The following is a 15,561-nucleotide window of genomic DNA, read 5'->3' on the forward strand; positions in this document are numbered from 1 at the left end:
GGCTCTGTAAATCAATGCTGACAAGTAAGTGAAGAGTAGAAAATATTATGGTATATTCGCTATTGGGAAATATCCCAGCAGTTTAGGACAAGGAAGGCTAGAGGCTAATATATTATAGCCATTACATGTCTAACTCCTGATAATGACAGGAAGGCAGAAAGCGCATTATACAAATAATAATACTCATAGCAGAAAATGCCACCCTCCTTTTTATTTTATTTTAAAAATGACCACAATATAATTATTTTAATAAACCAAATATGAAAAATTGCTTTATCGAAATTGTATAGTAGGCCTAGCTAGTTATAGTGGCTATTTACATATGATATTTAAGCAGCAGATTGTTTGCTTGTTTAGGGACTCTCCACTCTTCAAGGGCCAGGTAGCAGAACGCTCCACAGGGTTTGACCCGCATGAAAAAAGCACCTCACACCAGGTGTGTGTGTGAGGAGGCAGAAGGCAGCAATCGAAACACCCGCTGTGTTAGCTGGGATTCATGTTAATGGTGAAATAGATGCAGGTTTCCAGGATAAAATGGAGAATATGTATCATCCAGCGTACTATGTTGTCAAGAAAGAAAAGCCATTTACTGACTTTCCGGACCTGGTGCAGCCTCAACAGTAGGACTGGCTCCAACATGACCAATTGTTACTTGTCAGACAAGGCATGTTTAAGGTGAGAATCAAAAATACATTATTACATTCCAAATTTACTATTTAATTAACTTTTTACAATTCCTTCATTATTAATGAAATTCCCTTTTTTTTTACTTCGGATTCACAATTGATATCTACAATGTGGAGAGGGAGCAACTGCTTTCTGACCTAACGAATAAAGACTATATCAGTGTGATGATTGACGGGGCAACTGATACTGGGAAACCTTGAGAATGAGATTGTCTGTGTCAAGTTCTTCAATAAGGAGAGAGGAGTGGTTCAGTCCTTCCTTGGCATTGAGGATGTCAACACGCACATGCAGATGGTGTACTTTCCGCAGTACAGACAGTGTTTGAAAAAGCAGGTCTGGATAACTGGAAGGAAAAGGTGTTTGCCTATGCGCTGATGGTGCGGCTTGTCAATTTGGGGGAAGAGGAATGGTGTGGCTGCAAAGCTGAAGGAAGAGATTGGACACCTGCTTGCTATACACTGTGTGGCACACAGGCTGGAATTAGGTATGGTGGATTCAATAAAAGAGAATCAGAGGCTGAAGCAGCTGCAGGAGGTGCTGCAATATTTGCATCAGCAATACCACTACTCTCCAAAGGCACTGAGGGAGCTGAGGATGCTGGCAGATGCAATGGAGGAGAAGGTCCTCAAGCCTACAAACCTGAAGGGGTCCAGGTGGTTGCCCTACATCCACAAGGCAACACAGATCCTGTGTAATAGCTATGCAATCTTTGTGGCCCACTTTGAGGACCAGGTCAGCCCAGAGAGGACAACCCGACCTTCACCTGCAGTGATGGGAAGGGCAAAGAACATACTCCACTACCTCAAAAGCCACACCAATGTCCAGTTCATGCACTTCCTGCTGGATACACAGGACTTTCTCAAGGCACTGAGCCTCCAGTTTCAGCAGGATAATCTGACACCAGAGGAGGCAGTGCAGTACATTGAGGCCTGCTCAATGGCCTTACAGAGCTGTGTCTGGAGCCCGGAGAGCAGCAAAGGAAGATGTTGGCTGATGCAATGAATGCCACCTATAGAGGGGTAGAGCTCAAAAACACCACCACAGACACACTGGCTACAGACAGGAAGAAAATTACAGACATGCTTGCCAAACATATTGAGAGCCGTCTGGGAGACCTGCTGTCTCTACCGAGAGCATTGTGCAAAAATTCTCAGCTCTTGATCATAATGTGTGGCCAAAACTGGACAACTCAGATGAGTCCAAAGAAGCCTTTGTCCTCCATGGACGAGCAAATATTGAGTCCCTGTGCCACCATTACCAGAGCATCCTGGTGCTTGAGGGGACCACAGTCACTGAGGTGTTGGGAGAGTACAGGCTCTATAAAATCTGGGCAAGAATGCGGAATGGGCCCCTCAGAGACACTCTCCTGGAAATACTCCAGAGAGGTGATGTACAGACCAAGTTTAACAACCTAGGCATCTTTGCCCAGATCTACCTAACAAGGGCTGTCATGTACCGCAGCATGTGAGAGAGGCTTCTCTTGCATGAAGAGGGTGAAGAGCGACTGGAGGTCCTCACTGTCGACCCAAAATCTCACTCGCCTCATGTTCCTGACCATTGAAGGGCCTAGTCTGGATACCTTTGATGCTAAGAGAGCTGTTTTGCAGTGGTGGCAGTCGGGGTCAAGAGCCAGACGTCCAGGATTTAACAGCCTGGTCATCAGGAGGATGGCAAAATCAACCGACCGAGGAGGAAAATGAGGAAGAACTGGCGATTGAAATGTTGTAGTATAGTAGTAATGTAGTTCGTAAATAAATTACTATCGCCACAAATTTATTAATTTTCTTCATTATTAGAGTGGATTTTTTTGGACGAATTGTATTGGGCCAGTGGTTACAATGGTGGGGCCAGTGATAATGAAAATCGACTGACCCGGAGGTCCAGTCGATTTTTACCCTTAACTCCTGACAGGGTTGCCGCGGGGTCTTAAAAGGTCTTACATTTGATCATCAGGCCTTAAAAAGGTCTTAAATATGATCAAAAAAAATAAGAAAGGTCTTAAATATGATTTAGAAGGTCTTAAAAATGTTCGGATTTGAAAGGTACTTCTGTGTTGCGATCGCGTCTAAGTGTTTTGGAGGAAATGTCCGGGCTGCAAAGTAACCAGTAAGGTAAGAGCCTTTCAGTTCCCCCCAACAATTTGTATTGAAATCAATAAACATGGAACCAGTAATCACTGACTTTGTTTCCCCCGGCCCCTTATCGAAGAACACCCAGCTAGTAATCTAGCAACCAAGCTTCAGCTAGCGGCACTCAAGAAATTAGGTATCTTCGAATCTACTTATAAATAAATATGGGGAAGTGTAAGTTCAACCGTATTTGGTTGGAAAACATCAAATTTAGTGCTTGTTGAAACCAGTGGAGGGGAATGTGTTGGAAGCCCGCTGCACCTTTTGCAAACAAAATTAGCGTTTGTTTTGCTAGTGCAGCTACTCCCGCAACAACACCGGGGGACCTCCGGGTCACATTTGAGTCTACGTCAACCTAAAAGCGGAGGTGCTGTGGACGCTAAATACCGTAGCTGAACACCAATCATACAACAGCATGAAGACAGCAGAGCTCTTGTCTCACTCACACACATCACACACACACACACACACACCGACACACCGACACACCGACACACACACACACACATGACAAAGAGATACACACACACATACACACTTAGTAATTAGGGGACGCATTTCTTCTTTCCTAGAAATTTTCTTTCATACTCTTGCAGTGAAATAGGTCTTAAATTCTATTCATAGTGGTCTTAAAAAGTACTTACATTTTCAGTTGGTGAAACCTGCAGGAACCCTGATATTAAAGCTTATTTTGATATGACTTTGTGTCTGTAGGGTTTCCCACACATAGACTTTACTTGGGCGGGCCGCCCAGGTATATTAAACGTCCGCCAAATGATATTTCGTGACCCATTTAGATGTATTCTTGTTTTATCCGTCCGCAGAGCACGACGCCATCTGTGATCGATTAACTACCCCCTCCTGTACCTGTTCGCTCTGCTATCGTGCGAAGGGTCTGCTTTATGCGCTCCGCAATAACTCCGCTGCGAGGCTTCGCGTCGAACCCCCCCTCCCCCCCGTTCTTGACCGAGCTCCACTAGCACACACACACCCCCCCTCCCCCCTGTTCTCGGCTCCCACCATAAGTATATTTCAGATCTGTGGGAAACACTGGTCTGTATACAGCCTACTTTAGGAACATGAGGAGGACTGTCAGGTAGGGCTGCAACAAACGACTAATTTGATAATCGATTAATCTATCGATTAATGAAACGATTAATCGACTATTCGGACTATTATGCCTTGCACAATTTCTCTAACGCTCTTATTTAGCCATAACTTTTAGATTTAGCTTGAGGTTGTTTAGGCATGTGGAAACTAACAATGAAGACAATAAAGATGAATACTTGATTCAAAAATACATATATTATTAAATAATGAAACAAAATTAACATTGCTTTTTATTCAATTAAATGAATAATAATATCCGCACACAGACCAGGGAGAGAGAGATCTCGTCTCGATTGGAAAGGTCGAAAGTACACCATAGACGCATTTTTGTTTCTTTTTGCATACTAGAAATGAGTTGGCGACACTAAGGACTGCGATATAATGTTTATGTAGCAATAATACATATACATATATTTTTTAAATGTCTCCAGTACCGATAACGTTGGAGTTTAACTGAGCGTAAAACACACGTGATGACATCACCAACGAATCGACGAGCTGAATTAGTTGGCAACTCATTTAGTAATCGATTTTAATCGATTAAGTTGATTAGTTGTTGCCACCCCTACTGTCAGGTGCAGTAATATGCATCATTACAACTAAACATGCAATGCAACTATTGTATGAAATATGCATCATTTCAAGTCAACCAGTCAAAGAGAACTGTTCAAATGTTTGATTTTGTATTCTTATATGAAACAAAATATATAAAGCGCTCTGAAAAATGAATCCATTTCTCTCTACCTTCTCCTAAACAGATGATCCGTCTCCCAACGATGAGCCAGAGTTCCAGTACTACATGAACGAGGGGGTGTATGGATCATTCGCCAGCAAACTCTGTGAGACGCTGATCCCTGCTCCATCTGTTCACAAGGTGAGTCTCAAAGACTGTCTACATTTCTTTCCTTAATTTTATGCACATCTGTTAGCCCAACATTCAAATGAATAATAATCTCTCATGCTCTGACTGAGCAATGATAGCTGATGTAATCAATGGGGAAAAAACTAATACGAAATGACACCTTCATTGTAATGAATCACTTATTATCAGGTACAGCTTTTTATAATTTCACTGTGGCGAGCCGTCAGGGGCCCTCTAGTATAATATTTGAAAACATTAAAAAAATATAAAAAACATTTTTTTTTAATTTTTTAATAATATTTTTCATTAGTTTTACCAAAACAACTTGATTTAATTGTATTTAAAAATAACATTTACAAAGAAATAAATCCTTCGAATCTGCCTGTTCAGTTTCTGTTGGAATGTGAAGGGTTAAATGAAAGAAGCTCGTCTCTGCGAGTTACTGTGAAGACAGGAGCTGGGTGGTGGTCCTGTTGTAAATTCACAGAGGTCCCGTTACAGTAACTCAACGAGAGAGTAAAGTCAATCATATCTTCCCTCTAAATGGGTGGGCTTTATTTTCAGGTCAGAGGGCCTAGGTATAAAAGTCCCGGCTCGCCACTGAATTTGACAATATTGAATTTAACCTGAAAAATTCACCGATGATGAAAAAAGTCACAAACAAGCGTTAAGAACGGAAATCAAAACGTTTATAAAAGGTGTAGGTGTTAATAAATTATCCCTGCATTATTAATAGTCTCATCAGACTAAATTGTATTGCACAATGTTACAGAACTGTGATCCTTAATTCTAAGTTGTGCAAACCAAACATCACTTACTGTAAGATTTGTACCTTTTTATTAACTTATAATGCTAAAATAACAACCAACTAATCGAGACCAAGAAATAAAAATAAGTAAGGTTTCCAGACTTTACAGAACTGGTCAGATTTGGCATGAAGAAAATGTGTAAGATATTACAAAGAAACATTACATTACATTGCATTTAGCTGACGCTTTTATCCAAAGTGACTTACAATAAGTGCATTCGACCAACAAGATACAAACTTGAAGAAAACAGAATCATAAGTACATCAGGTTTCATAGAGCTAAAACATTTCAAGTGCTACTCAACTGGTTTTAGATAAGCCAGTCCTTTATTAGTATATAAGTGCTTTGTTAGCAGTTCTTTGTTATTAATTCTATAGTTCGAAGTGGAGTCGAAAGAGATGAGTTTTCAGTCTCCCCCGGAAGATGTGCAAGCTATCTGCTCCCCCCGATTTCAATGGGGAGCTCATTCCACCATTTTGAAGCCAGGATAGCAAACCCACGTGTTTTTGCTGATGGGAACTTGGGTCCCCCTCGCAGTGCGGGTGATGCAGAGCGGAGTGCACGTGCTGGGGTGTACAGTTTAACCATGTCCTGGATGTAGGAAGGGCCAGATCCATTCGCAGCATGGTGCGCAAGTACCAGTGTCTTGAAGTGGATTCTAGCAGTTACCGGAAGCCAGTGAAGGGAGTGGTGTGGGAAAATGTAGGAAGGTTGAAGACCAGACGGGCCCCTGCATTCTGGATGAGCTGCAGAGGTCGGATGGCACATGCAGGTAGACCAGCCTGGAGGGAGTTGCAGTAGTCTAGGCGTGAGATGACGAGAGCCTGGGCCAGAACCTGCGTCGCTTTCTGGGTCAGGTGGGGACGTATCCTCCTGATGTTGTAAAGAGTGTATCTGCAGCAGCGGGTTGTTGCAGCGATGTTTGCAGTGAAGGACAGTTTGTTATCTAGGGTCACACCCAGATTCCTTGCAGTCTGAGTCGGGGAAACAACAGAGGGGCCGATGTTGATTGTTAGGTCAAGAGTGGGACAATCTTTTCCCGAAGGAAAAGCAGCTCAGTCTTGTCAGGGTTGAGCTTGAGTTTGTGAGCAGACATCCACTGAGAGATGTCCGCTAGACAAGCAGAGATGCGTGCGACGGCCTGGGTATCTGAGAGGCGGAAAGGACAGAATTAATTGGGTGTCGTCAGCGTAGCAGTGGTATGAAAAACCATGCGGGCTAATGACTGATCCGAGCGAGGTTTGTGTACAAGGAGAAGAGTAGGGGACCAAGAACAGAGCCCTGAGGGAAACCTACACAAATAAATGATGTTCTACTTATACATATTTCTATCTGGCAACCCAGAATATATCCTGTTGAATAAGTCATGATCAAAGCCCTCATGTTAAGTTGATTGGTAAATAAATCTGTGTGTCAGAACCCCCCCCTGGATGCTCCGGTGTTCAGCAGCAGCCTGTGGGGCCCCTCTGCAGACGACCTGGACCAGGTGGTGGAGCACTGCCTTCTGCCTGAGCTCAACATCGGAGACTGGCTGACCTTCTCCCAGGCAGGGGCCTACACCATGGGACAGCCCCTCCGCACCACCCCGAACTCACCAGCGCCCCCTGTGTACTGCGTCATCTCCTCCAGGGACTGGTAAGGGACTCGGCCATTGAGGGTTTTCATATTTGGAGTGAGAAACTGAGCATATCTTCTGTGTAGATTTTGTCTTCGTCTGACGTTCATTTCCCTCCCCCAGGTATGAGATGCAGGACACTGGAGTCACCCATGAGGCTACACTGAAGAACTTCTCTTTGGTCCCTTGTTTCCACAATTCCTGCCACACAGAGGCCACTCTCTCTGTCCCCGCGTAGCAATCATCAGACTAGGAATTCTTTACTTTCCTGCTTTCTGCTGCTAGCTTCCTCTGGTCCACATTCCACGGGGTTGAATGGAGCCGATTCAGCAGATATAGCATTTTACAAACCCCAATACAGAATAAACTAAGCGATTAAACCCTAAGTAGATATTTTAAGTGTGCAACAAAATGGATGAGTCCTAAAAGACAAATGCATTCTTCCCTTTGTTTTGCGCCGTTTACACACACACACAGTAGACGTATAATGATTCTAAATGATCATATTTAACAATTCCTCTTATCTATGTCTTCATTGCTTTTGCCAGTGTCGTAAAGTACAATATGTATAACTGACTGAAGCTGTGTATTTAAATGAAAACACAGTTCTGAGATATCGTAGTGTGCTTTGCTACAGGATGTGTATTTATGAATTTAATTGGTTGTGTAGTTTGAGTTTGATCAGAGCTTGATTACATGTTTTCCCTACTCAGTTTTTTGAAGCTTGCAAATGAAAGCGTGTTCACTCATCTGTGAACAAAGCCAGTGTCATCATGAAGTCCCCTCGTGTAATAATGATCAGTGCAGTCTATTCTGGTTGAGAAACTGAACTAGTGTTTTTCTAAAACGCTAAGTAGCTTACTCCCTGACCAGTAAAAGAGCAGCAGGTAACTGTTATACTTCGACATAATAAAACCGGTTTATTATTCAGCACGCGCTGCAGATGGAACAAAGGAAGTGCTGATGGATAAAGAATCAGCTAACATGAAATAACAAAGCATTTCTAATGCTAGAAAAATGTAATGCTATTTATCAATATTTCTTCAAGATTTAGGACTGCTTTTAAAATAATATGATTTCCTTATCTGTGTTTAAGGCATGATGAACTATCTGGCAATAAACACCTCAGTCACCTCAACGACTGGACTGTGAATCCCTGTGTCTGAGTTCTATCATACACGGAACATTAACGCTTTCAGAAACTGTTTCATTACATGACTTAATCCAATTCTCCTTTTAGAAAAATTATCTAATGCAAGATGATGTTGGGGCTGTATCTAGTCAAAAGCAAAGTTACTTTTGAGCAGCATATGGTTTTCTAAGTATCATTACATGTTAGACAGCACCAATGACCCTACAAAATATGCAAACAAATACAAAACACAAAGTACAGTTCCGTGCCAAATATCTTTTTATTACAAATATATTTTTGTATGGCTCAAAAGAACAATACTTAACATTCTTTGGTCAAAAATCACTCAACAGTAAACAAGTTTAGCATTGATTTGCAAAAGTGTACAGAACAGTATTAACAGTGGATCATTTTAGTGTAGATGCTCAGTTTGAGTAGTTTGAATGTAAACATCTTATTCAACTAGAATCATCAAAGCAAAGGAAAGGCTTCACATGCACATTCATCTGGTTCAGATGTGAAGTGTTATGATCTGACAGTTGTGCATATAACCGGCACACTTCATATTCCCAGCATTTCATTCTGCGTCTCCTCAGCATGTCTCAGAAGGCTTTTGTTGAAGACAGTGATGTGAGCAGACTGGATTACCTTTAACTGCGCAGGGCGTCTTTCTCTGTTCGAGGTGTCTCCGTGCATGCTTGGCGAGGTGGTCGCTCCTCATGAAGCGGCTGAGGCACACGGGACAGGCGAACCTCTTCTCCCCTGTGTGGGTCCGTCGGTGGCGGGACAGCTCATCGGAGCGGGCGAATCGCCTCTCGCAGCCCTCCCACTTGCATCTAAAAGGCTTCTCTCCTGTTGGAAAACAGACGGTGAAGTTAGAAAATAAGGCTTTTTGGGTCATTTGTTTGCTTCCCTTTCATTTGTGTCATCTTTTGCATTGAAAGCTGACCATTGGCTGCTTTGTAAAATGTCTTCGAGTATCTATATAGGTAGGCCTACTGTGTATCTTATGTGTTTGTATGGCGACCTTGAGAGCCTTGAAAGGCACCTATATGAATTATTATTATTATAATATAAGGACTCCATATTTAAAATGTATGTACTTTTTTAACCTTAGTGTTTTTGTCCTCAAGTCAAATTTGATCTGCCCTGGCTTGACTGCTTAGGATAACATATAGTAGACATTGACCCAATTCTGTGTAACACATTTTCAGCCCACTTAATTCCAACAAATACATACAAATATTACATTTGTTTCTTGAATATATAGTTATCAGTCCAAATGTGCGTCAAACTATACCTAATTTAAAAAAAGTTAATAAGAAAAAGCTTAAATTAAATAAACCAGAGATGCTATACATTTTAACATAGCATGCAACCATCTTATCTTGTGGCAATTAGATGAAAGAAACCCATATGTCTGATATTCAACATTTTGAATGGGATGAAACCCGATGAAAAAAGAAGGTTAATGATGAAATACTATATTGAAGTTCACATTTGGAGTGGGGGTTATATCAGGTACTTATTCATAGATAGATAGATGGCGTCGGCATTCCCCCAGTTTGGAGAAGTAGACCTAAGAACCAGCACTGAATTGAACCTGTTTACTGCTGGGGATGGGCAGCAAAACATTGTTCATCGTAAGAAAATGACCACCAAAGAAAAATCAACATTAGTTTACTGCTATAAGCTACATTTATAATATTTTCAACACTTTACTTGCTGTCAGGCAGCTCTTTCTGATGGGAGACTGAAGCTGTTCTATATCCATTACTACAATAGACAGTATTTAATATTAAATTCTGTTTATTTTAATGTTATTCTATGTACATGTATTTAGACTCAACTGCAACATTGAGCTTATTGAATTGTTATTTTTTGACGTGTACTGTACTTCATCTGCATGACTTTGTACTTGTAAGACAGTCTTGCACTATTTGTATTGTACTCAGTTCTCCTTGTACTATTTTATTGGTTTTTACATTTGTTTTATTATTTTATGTCTTATATTCATTTTTGCATTGTTGGAGGGGCCTGGGACGATTTGCATTGCCATTACTACACTGTAGCTACTGCGCATATGACAATAAAGACTTTGAATCTTGAATCTATGCTCTCTGACAAAGAAAACTATTTGACCTCTCAAAACATTGGGAGTTGCTGGTCTACCGCACCTCAATTGGTTAGTATGTTTGTATTATTGTGTGACTAGGATCAGTTCGTATTCACAAAACTCAACCATCTACCCTTTGTAATTCACTGACTATGTATAAGTACCTCATAAACCCCCCTTCAACTATCCCTTTAAACTCCTTCCTGTCGTACCTGTGTGTGTCCTCAGGTGGGCCTTGAGGTGGGAGCTCTTGAAGTAGGTCTTGCTGCAGTCCTCATGAGGACAAACATGGCTGCGGACACGGGACACCTCGGGCTGCGGCTGGTTTAGTCTTTGCTCCAACAGGGCCTGCTCAGGCGCAGGGGCGATGGCCGTCAGCTTGGTGCCCCCAGAGGTCACCAGGGCCGGCTGGACGTAGAGAGTAGGAACAGCCAGCTGAGGGACGAGGAAGAAGACCTGGGCCGGAGGAGCTGCTTGTGTTGGGGGACGGTGCTGTGGTGCAGTGGTGGGGGATGGGATTTGATATCCGTTTGGGTTGTCACAGGCTGTGACAGGAAGAATGTGGCTGTACAGAGGGAGAGGAGAGAGCTCAGAGCCAGCAGCCTGAGATGAGTTTGATTTATCCTCAAGGCTCTTCTGGCTGGTTTCAAAAACAATTGGCAAAGCCGCAGTGTGAGATCTCTGTGGCCCGGCTGCTTTAGAGTCAGACTGTTGGACAGCATCTTGCCCATATTCACAGTCTTCTGTATGAACAGGAGTGAGTCTGTCCTCCCTGGAGGCAGGACGGGCGCTACAGGAGCCGCTCGGGCCATCTGAAGTGTGCCGGATCACACTGGTGCACTGGAAGCGTTGCTGTGTGTGCTCATGAGTGTCTTCTACTATTCGCTGAAATAAGGATATCGCCGGGGGGGAATGGGTGGCCTCAAAATCGGGCGGACTGTATGGCGGTGTCATCCACTGGAAGGAGAGGAAGGTCATACATTTTAATGGTTGACAAACAAATCTTATTTTGAAACAAAAATGCTATACGAGTATCTAAGGGAGAGTATAAGAGACACTGATAGCATTTTCATATCAAGAATAACGTCTAAATGTTGAAATAAAATTGAAACGTTAGAGGCAAAATGTCAAAATAAGATTTTGTTAATGAATTCGATTTTTTTTAAGGTCTAAATGTTGATAATAAATTCAAACTGTTGAGAATAAAGACGTAATATTGAGGATAAAGGTCAATCTGTTGAGAATAAACAAAATACGAGAATAATGCATTTACTGAAAGTTTGACTTTGAGTGTTGAATAAAAAAAACAATAGAGCCGCACTCTAATGCTCTTCCTCACTATTTTCATCGTTCAAAGTTGCTTACTTCTGTCAGTCCCAACCCTAAAGATATTCACTTTAAAATTATATAAACCAGAGAAATACTTGAAGTCTCCATATTTAAGAGACAAGAAACAGCCATTGTTTACATGAGAAATATATATTTTGCAGCCCTATTGATACAAGTGCTATACATTTACTTAATTTACAAACTTAAAAGACTAGATTTGCAAAACTACAAGTTGGTGTAGAAGTAAACCTTTATATGAGAACCCTCAGCCCAAATGTATCCCTTACCAAAGGAGACTGCTGCCGCCCAACAGAGCCATAGAGGATACAGTCAGGCTGCGACCAGTCTGAGGACGCACTGCAAGTCTCCCACTCCATGTCCGACTCCATGACCTCAGACACCAATTTGACAGTCTGATAAAAGCCCAATACATTAAAATGAGACAACACACCATGCATGGATTGTTCTTTCATGAGGTAACGATAATCAATGATCAATATATGACAAAATATGTGTCGATCCTATAATAAAATGGAACATTGAGCAGACATCCACAGATGTTAATCAATGTTTTAAAGCTTATTGATTTTGCCATTCATATATATATATATATATATACATACAGAGAGAGAGAGAGAGAGAGAGAGAGAGAGAGAGAGGAGGAGAGAGAGGAGGAGAGAGAGAGAGAGAGAGAGAGAGAGAGAGAGAGAGAGAGAGAAGAGAGAGAGAGAGAGACGAGAGAGAGAGAGAGAGAGAGAGAGAATATACAAAGGGTCATGTGAAGAGAGCAGATGAAAGCAGACCAAAGCAGGACAATTAATCCAATAAAAACACTACAATAAGACAACAAATAAAATTAAGTGTTCAAATATGCTAAATATGTTGATGTCTTTTGTATGGTTTTTATTTTCTGTGAAACGGCTTTTTATCAGCATGGGGTTTTATTACAGAGGTATTTATCTAAGCAATTATGGGACAGCCCACACGGGACAGTCCATTTCTTATGGATTGCATCAAGTTTGACATTACACCATTTATGAAGCCATTTTTGAGGGGAAATTCTACAGAATTCACAAAATGAAAGCAGACTTTTATATGAGAAGTCCCAGCCCATGTGTATCCCTTACCGAAGGAGGGCCCTGCGGCACAGTGGAGACAAAGAGGACACAGTCGTCCTCTGAGGATGGAGTCAGGGGTCTGAAGTTCTCCCAGCATTTATTCATGGTCACCAGAGCCTCCGCTGCCTCCATGTCACCCAAAGGAGCAGGCTGGGATTCACCCTGGCGGTCTGAGGCGAGCTCCTCAAATTCCATGTTGACAGTCTGATAAAAGCGCAAACATTTGAATGAGACAACACACCATGCATGGACGGTTCTTAATAATAATCTATGTTCAATATTTGACACTACGGAAGAGAATTAGGGCCACATGTGTTCTGAGAAAGTCTGAGAAAAAAATCTGACTTTTCAGGAAGAAAATAAAACATTTATTTATCTCAAATTCTGAGGTTGTCAAGAAAAAAATATATAGGCTAATAGCTTTATCTCAAATTCTGACATGTTTTCTCAGAATTCTGACTTTAATCTCAGGTTTAAAAATAAATAAAATCACTTATGGTCAGATGATCTAAAAAATAAATAAAATAATAACGTGGCCCTAATGCTCTTCTGTTTGAGACAATAACTGTCAGTCATTATATAAATAATAAAATGGAAAAACAGTGAGCAGACATGCACGGCGACTCGAGGTGAATCAATATTTTAAAGCTTATTGATTTTACCATCCATCTATATATAGAGAGAACATACAAAGGGTCATGTGAAGAGAGCATGATCAGCTGCTGCTCTTGAGCACTGGGGCCCTTTCACCTACATCTACTGGGGGACAAAAGCCCCAACTGCTGCTTAGTACACAAACCGTCACACAACACTTAGCAACTACTGCCCACACACACACACACACACACACACACACACACACACACACACACACACACACACACACACACACACACACACACACACACACACACACACACACACACACACACACACACACACACACACACACACACACACACACACACACACACACACACACACACACACACACACACACACACACACACACACACACACACACACACACACACACACACACACACACACACACACACACACACACACACGAGGAAGTTGGTGGTAATTAAATTAACTATTACCTAATGCTTGAGCACCATCAATAGACATTGAACACGTTGGATATAGTAGATAATATATATATATACATAACATATATATATATATATTATGTCTTTATATCATTTAAAAGAGACACTTCTGGTTATATTATGGTTTATGGAATATATATGACATTGTGAAAAATGTGTTTACTTACATTTTATGTGGGTCTATGTGTTGTGTTCAGGAACCCGGTTTAACGCGTGTACTTGTCCGTCCGCGTCGTGTGAACACTTTAAACTAGAATTGTGACTGATGTCTTCCAGTTTCTTTTTCAGACTCATCACCATTCTTCGTTTCAAAGACGGTGGGGAAAAGATGGGCGTGGCTTAACGTCTTGCCCAATAGGGCGCAAAGGTGTGCTTAGCGCCAACCAATGGGAGAGAGCCTCGGTGCGTGATCAGGGGCTGACGGCACCGTGAAGACAGCGTGGTACACAGCGCATGGGTGTGTGAAAAACATTCCTGATGGTCACACTTCCCATCATCCCCACCCCCACCCTTTCAATACACACTAACACGCACACACACAAACACACACTACTGCCTTGGATGACTCATTTCACCCTTGACCCACATCTTGTATGATTTTAAAGAGAAGAAATCAAACAGTACTTTCTTAATATAGGTCCTCCAGATTTTATGTCATGCTCTAAGCATCACAATAAAGTTTAAATACTACTACTACTACTACTACTACTACTACTACTACTACTACTACTACTATTACTACTACTACTATCTCACTTTCACCTCAAGTGTTGTGTCAAATACAAATGTGTTATCATTATCAGAGTTGTCTTCAGACATATTCTAATGTTGTCTTGAAATATGGGCTGTAAAGGATATTATCTCATGCAGGTCAGTTAACCGCTGTTTTTTGTTGGATGTTGGATGGATTCATTTTGTTACCTGTACTATGATTTTACCCACGGCCCTATCAGAAACGTCGCTATCAGAAACAATGCCCGACTGTTTTGGACGTAATATGGTCGGTGCATGTATACATTAGCATTGCTAACACTCAGAGCTAACCTGTACTGGATAGAGCATGTGTGTGAAGAAGCAGGAAATAAAAAGGAACCCACCTTGTGGTATAACCGCTTATTTCACTATTTCACTTTTTTTAAACTATTTTTCTTTTCGTATTTACTTTTTAATATGTACTTGCACTATATTTTTTCGGTTTTTCTGTATTATTTTGTTGCACTGTTGAAGAAGCCTGTGACCTAAGATTTTCATCAACATAACTGTTCGTATGACAAATAAAGAACCTTGAACCAGCATTAGAGAAAGCCTTTGAGCTCCATACTGTTTCAGAAATAATCCTTGATAATCCATGATATGGCATTTCATCCCCGCAGAATCTGCCGGTAGAATCTCCCACATGAGCTCAGCCCCCTCAATTCTTTTATCAAATTTTAGTTTTTTAAAGCTTTATACCCCAAATCAGCACTTTTGAAACAGTAAGTGAAATAGAGGGATACGAGGCATGGCTAGAATGGGTGATCTGTTTGGTATTTTGAGCAAAAC

General features: G+C 41.4%; 2 protein-coding genes across 2 annotated transcripts in view; one reads left to right on the top strand and one right to left on the bottom strand.

Moving 5' to 3' along the window:
• The window catches only part of LOC307046370 (antizyme inhibitor 1-like), a 15,393-nt gene extending 7,028 nt beyond the window's left edge, over positions 1 to 8,365 (top strand). The window contains exons 7-12 of the mRNA XM_079692768.1: positions 910 to 995; positions 1,161 to 1,672; positions 1,881 to 2,072; positions 4,685 to 4,800; positions 7,015 to 7,232; positions 7,336 to 8,365. Of these exons, the coding sequence (XP_079548894.1) occupies positions 910 to 995; positions 1,161 to 1,672; positions 1,881 to 2,072; positions 4,685 to 4,800; positions 7,015 to 7,232; positions 7,336 to 7,450 (1,239 nt within the window). The 3' untranslated portion in view covers positions 7,451 to 8,365. The remainder of the gene's footprint in view (positions 1 to 909; positions 996 to 1,160; positions 1,673 to 1,880; positions 2,073 to 4,684; positions 4,801 to 7,014; positions 7,233 to 7,335) is intronic.
• A 240-nt stretch (positions 8,366 to 8,605) lies between these two features.
• Positions 8,606 to 14,344, bottom strand: LOC307047019 (Krueppel-like factor 10). The gene is made up of 5 exons (XM_079693726.1): positions 14,187 to 14,344; positions 12,917 to 13,111; positions 12,077 to 12,202; positions 10,673 to 11,417; positions 8,606 to 9,196 (listed from the first exon to the last, which is right to left on the bottom strand). The coding sequence occupies exons 2-5, from the start codon at positions 13,100 to 13,102 to the stop codon at positions 8,937 to 8,939; spliced, it is 1,317 nt and encodes a 438-aa protein (XP_079549852.1). The 5' UTR covers positions 13,103 to 13,111; positions 14,187 to 14,344; the 3' UTR covers positions 8,606 to 8,936.
• Between the last annotated feature and the right edge of the window lie 1,217 nt (positions 14,345 to 15,561).

The sequence above is a fragment of the Notothenia rossii genome (genome assembly GCF_949606895.1).
Source record: "Notothenia rossii genome assembly, chromosome: 7".
Lineage (NCBI taxonomy): Eukaryota > Metazoa > Chordata > Actinopteri > Perciformes > Nototheniidae > Notothenia > Notothenia rossii.